Below are 10994 nucleotides of genomic sequence, written 5' to 3' on the forward strand. Positions count from 1 at the left end.
TACATTGTAGGGATCCCCAAATCATCACTTTAACATATTTACTATTTCTAATTTTATATTTTAACATTTCAGTTTGTTCAAAATATAGTAACAGTCTTTGCCTTTTGATATGCCAATTTTGCTGAAATGTGTCACAAAAATGTGTCTATTTCTAAAGGAAGACAATGGTGATCCTCAGGGGAAAAATATTTGAAAAGGAAAATAGGCACAGTACAGCTTTGACACTTGTCACCTATTCACTTGACCAGTTCATTCTATAAAAAGAAGAACAACAAATATTATTGAGAACCTACAGCACAAATAAAATGCTGGTTGCCAACTTAAAGAGAGAACAACACAGGCAAAAGCCATATAGACAACAGGTTAGCAATTTGTGGTTTCTATAAAGTAAATCTCAGGATTTTCTTTATCCTACTTATTTAGTCTTCTAGAAAGAAGGCAATAAGATATGTTGGCATTAAAAAACTCCTTTATGAATTCCTTATTGTTCTCAAACAAATTTAAGAGTGAAAAGACCCAAGTGAATATAGTTGCAATATAGTAAATTGTTAATTTACAAAAAGAACATAAAAATGATAGAAATGGATCAATATGTAGTAAGAACTATATTATTGATACAGGTCTATCTATGTGAGAATTAATATCTCTGCCTTCACTTTTGTTTCTCATAAATTAAGACCTTTACTTTTATTTACAACCAAGATAATTCTACTTCTATATTTCTGTGATTAGAAACACATTGAAAAGAGAGTATAAAAAAAAGAAACAAAACACATTTATTTCTATGGAGCATATTTAAAAGAATCTTAAGAATAAAATTATTAAGCTCTGAAATTGTGATTGGGTCTTCAATTTCCATCAGAGCCTTACAAAATGATAACGTTTTTTAATGGCCTCAAACTTAGATATTTCACTCCTAAAAGCACAAAATTTGGAAACTGGAACACGGTGTCTCAATATGTAATCCAAATATAATTACTAAATGTTGTTGTAGAAACATAATTAAGAGACGTATTGCACATATAAACAATTTCGTTACAGGTACAGGTGTTATGTAAAGTCACTCATGAGGGGACTTTTAACATAGATCTGTGAATGCTCTGTTCCTTTTCAAGAGAGAACGCATAAAATATTTCTGCTTTAATGGAATTGAGTGGATATTGCAAAGATGCAAACGGGAAAATTTCCATTGCTTCATTTCATTGGAACTAATAATATGAACATTTAAATCTTTAAATCTTCAATTCCTTTATAATTCACATACTCTTTCTTTTTGTCTTGTTTCTCTACAGCAGATTTTGCTTAAAGAAAATAAAAAGCAGCATGAGAAACCATACAATGATTACAGAGTTCATTCTCTTGGGCATCTCAGACGACCCACAGCTTCAGGTTGTAATCTTTATCTTTTTATTTATGGCTTATGTATTAAGTGTCACTGGAAACCTAACCATCATCATCCTCACCCTGATAGACCATCATCTCAAGACTCCTATGTATTACTTTCTGCAGAATTTCTCCTTCTTAGAAATTATATTCACCAGTGTCTCCATCCCCAGATTTTGGGGGGCAATTATTACGAATGTCAAGACCATTTCCTATAACAATTGCTTAACTCAACTATTTTTCTTCATCTTCATGGGTGTTTCTGATTTTTTTCTTCTCACTGCCATGTCTTTTGATCGTTACGTTGCCATCTGCAAGCCTCTTCATTACACCACCATCATGAGCAAAAAAATCTGCACCCTGCTTGTCCTTGGGTCCTGGCTAGGAGGATTTCTTACCATTTTCCCACCACTCATGCTCATGCTTCAGCTAGATTTCTGTGCTTCCAATGTAGTTGATCATTTCTCTTGTGACTATTTCCCCATTTTACGACTCTCGTGCTCGGATACATGGCGTTTAGAGATGATTGGCTTTTACTTTGCGTTTGTTACTCTGCTCTTCACTTTGGCCTTAGTGATTCTTTCCTACCTGTGCATCCTTAGCACCATTCTGAGAACCCCGTCTGCTGGTCAGAGGAAAAAGGCTTTCTCCACGTGTTCCTCTCACTTGATTGCCATTTCCATCTCTTATGGGAGCTGTATATTCATGTACGTCAAGCCTTCAGCAAATGAAAGAGCATCACTGACCAAAGGAGTAGCTATTCTCAACACCTCAATTGTCCCCATGCTGAACCCTTTTATTTATACCCTGAGGAACCAGCAAGTAAAACAAGCTTTCAAAAAACTTGCTTCATAAAGTACTGTTTTCTAGAAACAAGTGAAAGTATGTATGAACACGAATGGATGTCATGGTGAAGATCCAATAATAGACAAATAAAATTTCAACTTCTAGAGTATCATCCAGTGTCCATTTCACAGATACTTACAAGGCTGAGCACTTTAATTTTTCTTTTAAACCAGAAGTAACTATGTTGTGTCTTTCTTTCAAACCATCTATAGGTTCCATTTCCTCATTGATTTATAATTCTAAATAGAACATTAGTGGCTTTAAACAAAAATCATTTTCCTGATTGTTCCAAATAATAAAAATACTTATTTTTACCATAAAGACTCGAGTAAACAATCTTTTCATGGATTTATTCTTAAATCTTATGTTCTGTTACTAATATCAATTCTTTCTTTTTCTTACATTTTGTTCTTAAATCTATAAAAAATATGAAATAAATTATCTAACAACCATATTTTGTGCACACCAGCTGCATATCTGTCCAATTCTTCCCACTCAGCTGAGTGTTTTTTTTACAGCTTATAAATTATTTAAAAGTCATACATCTTTTGCTTTCTGGTTATGCTTAGGGTGTGTGTTATGTCTTTTTTATGTACTTCCCTTGTTTATGTTGTTATTATTTTTTAAAGATTATTTATTCATTTGAGAGAGAGAGAGAGAGAGATCATGAGCAGGGGGAAGGGGAGGGTCAGATGGAGAGGGACAAGCAGACTCCTGGCTGAGTGGGGGGGGTGATGTAGGGCTCGCTTCCATGCCCCTAAGATCATCAGCTGAGCTAAAGTCGGACACTTAACCAATTGAGCCACCAGACACCCCATATCTGTATTATTTGCTTAAATATGTAACAGATGAAGATATAGGCAGTCACCATTACACCTATGTCACGTGAGTGTTGGATAGGAATTTCATAAATAATAATATCTCTTCTATAGAGAACAATTATTCTATGTCATATGCTCAACCATTTATGTCCTAAATAATATCGTGTTTAATCTTCACAGCTATATGGCAACATAGACTAATTATCTCTGTTCCAGGTGTGCAAAGTGATGCTTGGAAAGGTTGAGTAATTTGCCTGAGGTCTTGAGGTATAACAGCCAATGTGATAACCTGGTTTGTAAAAGAAAACAAAGAGACAAAAACTTGTGTTTATTTCATGCAAATGTAAAACTGTGAGAACCTGAAAATATCTATAGCTTTTAATTAAGACATGCACAATTTTATTGGTGTTTTACACTCACATTATAGCATTTGGGCATGATTATATTATTATAGTCTAGTCAGGGAAGGTACTAATTCCTAATATTATACCTGGCATACAAATTAGAATTTTATTTTATTTTTTAAAAGATTTTATTTATTTGAGAGGGAGAGCAAGAGAGAGAGAGAGAGAGAGCAATGGGCGGGGTTAGGGGCAGAGGGAGAACCAGGCTATCCACTGAGTGGGAGAGCCAGACACGGGGCTTGATCTGGGACTCGGGGATCATAACCTGAGCTGAAAGCAGACGCTTAACCAGCTGAGCCACCCAGTGCCCCTAAATTAGAATTTTAAACAATCAAAAGCATAAACTCTTCAACGTTCATTGCTGGTGAGCAACAGAGTGAGAAGGAGAAAATGTATAAAGTATTAGTAGTAATACCAAACATTCTTATTGGAAGGCACATGAAAAATATGGAGCAAAGCATGGACTTAGTACTAAGCAGTAGATTATCAGTTTTTAAAAAATGGCATGGGGTAGTAGCACATTCAGTAGAGATATGCATTAGGAACTAGATGTTTGGCTGTTAATCTCTGTAAAATAATATCAAGGGAAGCAAACTTCACCTACTGTGGTTGTTTGCTTGCTTTTTTTTTTTTCTGTCTCATTGGACACTGTCCCCCAAGCTTCCTTTTCAAATTCAATATTAATGTGTATCATGTTTTATATTCCTTAGTGTTTTGTGTGCAGTCCTGCTCTGGCAGTGTTGAGTCACTGAATTATTCCCAGTGAGCCAGCAGCAGAGAGAACATATAAAACAATAAGTAGCTTTTGCTACATAAAATCTGTGTTGAAACCATGCCAGTTTTAAATACCTTCTGATATATTTTTTTCTTCATATATTTGCTCCTTTCTCCTTCTCTGTACTCAAAGAAATATAGTCCCTCTAGGTAAAATGGAAAATTTAAGACAAAAACATTAACAATAGAAAGCAAAACGGTTCACTGAGAGGAAATGTGTCCAGGAATGCTGGGTTTCCCTGGATACAATAGCAACTGCTAATATTTTTTTTATGTTCCAGCCATTCTGTGTGTTAGTGAGTCTGTATGAAAATCAGAGGTAAGTCAGACATATGGAAGGCAATGGAGTCCTCCAAACTGTATCATTGCTTCATTACTTATCAGCTCAACTTTTAATTAGATTAAATAGGGTATTTTTGGAGTTCTATTTTGCAACTGGATATAGATGTCAGTGTGTTTTGTTTTATTATATAAATTTATTCATTCCATATTAAATGAAAAGGAGGAAATTACCATTACTGTACCTGTATTTCAAATTGAATATAGGCCAGGTAGTACTTTCTTTAAGAGAACAGACTTTAATTTTAGGTAGTCGCTGGTTATATTGCACACGTAATAGCTATATGAATATATCTAAGGTACAAAACCAAATGACCCTAGTTCTTCATTTGGGAATAAAGATAAAGTTCCATAGGTGTGTCATAAAGACTAAATGAGACAGAATATATAAATCCTTGATATGTCATTGGAATAAATAATGCCTTTCCTTAATCACAGTTACTATGAATATTCTCCCCAAAGTTGGAAATCAATTCCAACAAAAGAAGATAAATAAACCAGCTCTTCTTAAGGCATATTTAGTGCCACATGCTTTATACAGCACTTTCATTTATATTATTTCAATTAATTCCCAAAATTTCATGTCCATGGTAAGTAGAGAAAACTGATACTTAAGGAAATTAAGTAACAAAGTCACAAATCCATTAAACGGCCCATTTGTATTTTTAACCCATGTTTCTCTAACTGCAGAGCCCATATACTTTCTGCAACAGCAGTTTACTGTAGAGTGTCATAAGTAAGAAATTAATAGTGTTTTAATACCATGATCTTATTATGAGTTTATGTACTTTTCCTTTTTTCTTTGATTATTGATGACTAAATAAAGAACAGAACAGTGGTGTTTTCAGAATGAAATCTTGAAGATACTTTGTGGCCATCTCATTTAACAAACATGAAGTATTATTGTTAACTTTCATTTTGAACAGCTCAAAGAGTATGTCTCAGGGGTTCTTGGAAGGGGTTCTTGGTTTCGATGAAATGGGTGGACGATAATTTAAGTTTAACCTAAACCATGTTCTTCCAGGGGAAAGATGGATCTGCGTTCAGAAATAACAAGATGAGCTAAATGCTTAGAGATATCCTTCATACTCTGCTTGAGTACATCCTTGGGATGGCTTTGGTCTTGAGGAATCATATGCACCTTGTTAAACACTGACGTTTTTTTCTCCCTGAAAGCTCCTGAATGAATGAATGAATGAATGAATGAATAACAACCATCCATCAAGCTTAGCTGATGTTGGTAAATGAATACAGTGCATTGATTTTCATTAACATTTTTACATAACAGTATAGTATACCTCCCCCAAGCCTACGATATTGGATTGTCTCTTGGTAGACTTTCTTTAATCCTATATTCATCAATCCTAGAAAATTGGCCTTTAAGTACTCCTTTTCAGTATTCTCACATGAATCTATATAAATTAATACCTTCCTTCACAGTTCTTCATACATTCCCTCAAAGGTTTAATCAGTAGCCAAAATGTGTAATTCAGTCAAGTCATTATTTTTCAAAAAGTGTTAAAATTGGTAGGAAAGTTAAGAAAATAAAGAATATGCAAAAAAGTTGAAATAAGGTTAAAAATGCAGTGCATTGGCACATTATTACCTTTGGAAGAGTAATAATATACTTTTTTTAAACTAAGATCTCCAAAGCCAGCAAATTTAGTGCAGAAATTTCAATTTGGGGATTGAATTGAAATTAAATTCAAATGAAACCAAATATTGTCTATTTTATGAGAATGCATATTGAAGCTTCCAGGTGTTATGAAAAACTAGTGCTTCCTAGGAAAAACCCTGATGAAGGAAGAGTATTGCTACTGAGCAGGAATAAAGTTAATTAAATGAATGAATTCTAAAGAAATTTAATGAAACCAATTTTGAAATAGTGTTTTATGAAGTTTTAAAAATGATATATAAAAAAATTTGGGTTTCTTTTACATGTCTTTTCTTATAAATTTACTCCATATGGGGAATTTAGGGCCAGTAGATAAATACATCTCGAAAAGCAGGTAAAGTAGGAAAACACATCTTGTAAAACAAAGACACAACCTAAGTAATATGCAGCCAGGAATTGGGAATACAGTAGAGAACTTCACCTGATCGGTGCAAGATGCAAGAACAAACCCAAAATGAATGAATTAATTAATTAGATAAGTGTTTATTTTAAGCCTCCTTAGGACTCTTCAGGCAGTGGGCCAGGTTTCAAAGGCTCTGAAGGTTGGACTCTGTCCTAACTTTCAGACTTCCACAAAGTAGCGGATGAGTTTACAAGAGATTTCAGCACAGATGTTTGTGGGCTAGGAAACATGAATCGAAGAGTCATAAAATCTTGCCTGTAGATGAAAACACATAGTATTTCTGCCAAATTCTGGCTCCACACTTGGACCTTTGCTAATCCTTGCTTCAGGTTTGTTCCTTGTGTTTTCTCCTAGAGGTCTGGCAGAAGAACAACAGATAAGCAGCTGAAGAATGAGAAACCACACAGAAGTAACAGAGTTCATCCTCCTGGGATTGTCAGATGACCCACAGCTTCAGGGGGTGATCTTCGTCTTTCTGTTCATCACCTACATGCTCAGCATCACGGGGAACCTGACCATTATCACCCTTACCCTGCTGGATCCTCACCTCCAGACCCCCATGTATTTCTTCCTCAGAAACTTCTCCTTGCTAGAGGTTTCATTCACAACTGTCAGCATACCCAAGTTCCTGGGCACCCTGATTACAGGAGATAAAACCATTTCCTTTAATAATTGCATGGCTCAGTTCTTTTTTTTCATTCTGTTGGGAGTCACTGAATTTTACCTCCTGGCTGCCATGTCCTATGACCGTTACATTGCCATCTGCAAACCTCTGCATTACATGACCATCATGAATCCCAGAGTCTGCATACTCCTTGTCTTCTCTTCATGGCTGATTTCATTCTTAATCATATTCCCTGTGCTCATGTTGCTCTTAAAACTTAATTACTGTAAGTCTAATATTATTGACCATTTCACCTGTGATTATTTTCCCCTGCTGCAACTTTCTTGTTCAGACACAAAGTTCCTAGAGATAATGGGGTTTTCCTGGTCTCTGTTTACTTTAATGTTCACCTTGGTAATAATAATTCTGTCCTACGTATATATCATCAGAACGATTGTGAGGCTTCCTTCTGCCAGTCAGAGGACAAAGGCCTTTTCCACGTGTTCATCCCACATGATTGTCATCTCCATCTCCTATGGCAGCTGCATCTTCATGTACATAAACCCAGCAGCAAAAGACAGAGTGTCTCTGAGCAAAGGAGTTGCTGTGCTGAACACCTCAGTAGCTCCCATGCTGAACCCCTTTATTTACAGCCTAAGGAACCAGCAAGTCAAGCGAGCCTTCATGGACAGGGCAAGGAAGATTGTATGTTTCTCAAGCAAATGAAGTGCTATGGTGTCACAAATTAGACACACATGTTGCATGGCAACTTAAAATACATAAACATGAAATTTGAGCAACTTCTTCAAATTACAATGGGCTTTCTGTCATCCTTATTCATTCTTTCTTTCTAACAAGTTACAAGCACAATTAATATATTTCTCATTCGGTTGCAATAACTTCATACGTCTTTCTGGCTCCTGTTCTTCTGAACCCTTGGTTAGCTGCAACTTCTTGATCATTAGTTGTTTTAACTTGTAAAGTTATACTTTGCATTTTGTTTAGGAAAATAACTATCACCCGGAATAGAGGAGACCTGTAAATATTGATGTGATATTTTCCTTACTCTATGCAGAAAATATATTTTTGTGATTTTCATTGATCTTTGTCAGAAATCCCTTCACCGTCTTGCAGTTTCTCTAGGAAAAAAAATTCTTGAAATGCCATATGATTTATTGAAAAATGTGAAAGCTTTCATTTAAAAACCAAGAAACATTGCTCACTAAATAGGGTGTGTTCATATAATTTATCTATTGGTAAAAAAAAAAAACATAGCTATTTAACATATATACTTTCGTAGGCACGGTGCTAAATACATCTCCATATTTCCAAATCCCATTATGACTCAAAGATATAGGTAGATGTACAAGTAGATGCATATATACATACTTATGTATACACATACTGTAGAAAGTAGTGAGGAAATAGTGTCTTAGATATGTAGAATAAGTTTAATTTCTCTAATTCCATGGAATGTATGCTTCATTTTCTGACTATGCTGAAATATATACGTATAGATCCTTTTCTAGTTTTGGACTAGTTTGAAACTGGGCATGTGTCTAAATTATTTGATGCCTAAAGAACAAAATCATTTAAGTTTTATAGAAAATAAAAACTTCATAACAGAACAAAATTTTCCATTTCATATAAATCAGAATTTCACCTGTTAACATACTCTTCCACTCATTCTACTTAAGGTATTACGTGCCTAAAATATTTTGGAAAGATGTATGTGTGTTTATGTATGTGTGTGTGAGAGAGAAAATGAAAGAAGATTATGGATACAATAAAGTATTCTAAATAATATAAACCACTTTTTAGTAATAGAAAATATACTATAATCCTAATTAGTGCTGCACCAATCCAAATGATTTATGTGCAAAAAACTCAACTGAGAAAGTACAGGAGTTGTTGAGAAAAAAATAAAATAAGTAATAGAAAATTGAAGGGCATTCAAAATGTAAGAGAAAACTTAGGCTTCTCAATTTCATCCTATCTGAAGTATAATTTGTATGTGAAAGAAGGCAAATGCTTGACAAAGTTAGGGTTTCTATAACATCTCAACATACTTCCGCATTGGTAAATCAGGTGTCAGATAAATCTGTCATATATAATGTACCATAGGGATGGAAATGAACCTGTCAAGTACATAGCATAATTAGCTATCAATAAATAGTAGTGATTATTTATTAATATTGGTCTCTATAGCTAACTGCTATCATTGTGAATAGTACAAATTATATTTATAAAGTGGTAAGAAGACTTAACTCGATATCTACCCACTTGTATTTTTAAGGGCACAATACAGTATTGTTAAGTGTAGACAGAATGTAGTACAGCAAACAATGTTCTTCAATATTCATCTGCAACATCTTGAGAACTTATTCATCTTACAGAACTGAACTTTATACCAGCTAACAGCAACTCCCCATTGCCCACCCTGCTCCTTCCTAAGACAGCCACCATTCTACTCTCCATTTCCGTGAGATAGACTGATTTAACATCTCACATAAGTGGAATCATGCATTTGTTTGTCCTTCTGCTTGTTTCGCTTAGGGTAATATCTTTAAAAGAAATAAAAATGGAAGAGAAAGAAATAAACAACCACGATGATCAGAGTTCATCCTGTTAAGCCTTCCTGATGATCCTGAATTCTGATTGTGATTTTACTCTTTCTATTTACCACATACATGTTAAGTGTGAATGGAAACTTATCATCACCCTCACTTGGGTGGGCTTTCATCTACAGACGCCTATGTATTTCTTAGCTAGAACTTCTCTTTCTTAGAAATCTCATTTACAGTTACATGTATTCCTTGATTTGTGGGGGTAATTATCACCAGGGATTATATCATTTCCTATAACAGTTGTGCAGCCCAACTACTCTTTATTTTCATGGGGTAACTGAATTTCAAATTCTAATTGCCATGTTCTTTGATCACTATGTTGCCATTTGCAAGCCCCTGCATTATACAACCATCATGAACAGGAAACTCTGTAACCTGTTTCTGTTACGTGCATTGCTGGGCAGGGTTCTGACCATTTCCCACCACTTACACTCCTCACCCAGCTGGATTACTGTGTTTCCAATGTCATGGAACACTTTGCATGTGGCTGTCTTTCTTTTTTGCGTCTCATTCAGATACATGGCTCCTTGTAGTAATTGGCTTTGCTTTGTTTCAGTTACTTTGTGCTTACTTCGGCATTGGTGATTTTGTCCTACATATAAATCACATCTGCTAGTCAGAGGGAAAAAATGTTTTTCTGTACTTGCTCTACTCACATGATTGCCATTTCTATTTCCATATATGTTAATTCTTCTGCCAAAAAAGAAAAAAAGAAAGAAAGAAAAGAAAAGAAAGGCATCATTGACCAGAGAAGTAGCTATTCTCAATAATTCTGTTGCCCTCAAGCTGAACACTTTTATTTACACCTAAGGGACCAGAAAGTACACAAACCTTCAAAGATTTGGTCCTTGAAGTACTGCTTCATACAAACAAATCAAAGTTTTGGGTAGTATGAATGAATGTTATCATGAAGATTCAATAAAAGAAAATGAAATTTAAACTAATTTGTACTATCTTTCTATATCCATATCACAGATACAGAAATGCTGAGCTCATTTGCTAAACACTCTTGATAACATGGATGTGGCTGAGTTGTGTCTTCCTTTAAAACTATCTGCAGGTTCCATGTCAGTGATTTGTGATTATGAATATGAAACCAGTGGTTATGGAGCATAAAT

General features: G+C 34.8%; 2 protein-coding genes and 1 pseudogene across 2 annotated transcripts; all 3 read left to right on the top strand.

The window, feature by feature from the left end:
• Positions 1 to 1323: 1323 nt before the first annotated feature.
• On the top strand, positions 1324 to 2238 carry LOC103680552 (olfactory receptor 6C3-like). Its single transcript, XM_008710058.2, has one exon. It carries the CDS (start codon positions 1324 to 1326, stop codon positions 2236 to 2238), a length of 915 nt encoding a protein of 304 aa, XP_008708280.2.
• A 4785-nt stretch (positions 2239 to 7023) lies between these two features.
• LOC103680553 (olfactory receptor 6C1-like) lies at positions 7024 to 7975 on the top strand. Its single transcript, XM_040625417.1, has one exon. The coding sequence runs from the start codon at positions 7037 to 7039 to the stop codon at positions 7973 to 7975; it is 939 nt and encodes a 312-aa protein (XP_040481351.1). The 5' UTR covers positions 7024 to 7036.
• A 1400-nt stretch (positions 7976 to 9375) lies between these two features.
• LOC121099758 lies at positions 9376 to 10596 on the top strand (annotated as a pseudogene).
• The last annotated feature ends 398 nt before the right edge of the window (positions 10597 to 10994 follow it).

The sequence above is a fragment of the Ursus maritimus genome, unplaced genomic scaffold, assembly GCF_017311325.1.
Source record: "Ursus maritimus isolate PB19 unplaced genomic scaffold, ASM1731132v1 scaffold_105, whole genome shotgun sequence".
Lineage (NCBI taxonomy): Eukaryota > Metazoa > Chordata > Mammalia > Carnivora > Ursidae > Ursus > Ursus maritimus.

Excerpts from the sequence above, each read along its gene's own strand:
- LOC103680552 (XM_008710058.2), top strand. The coding sequence starts at position 1,324 with ATGAGAAACCATACAATGATTACAGAGTTCATTCTCTTGGGCATCTCA.
- LOC103680553 (XM_040625417.1), top strand. The coding sequence starts at position 7,037 with ATGAGAAACCACACAGAAGTAACAGAGTTCATCCTCCTGGGATTGTCA.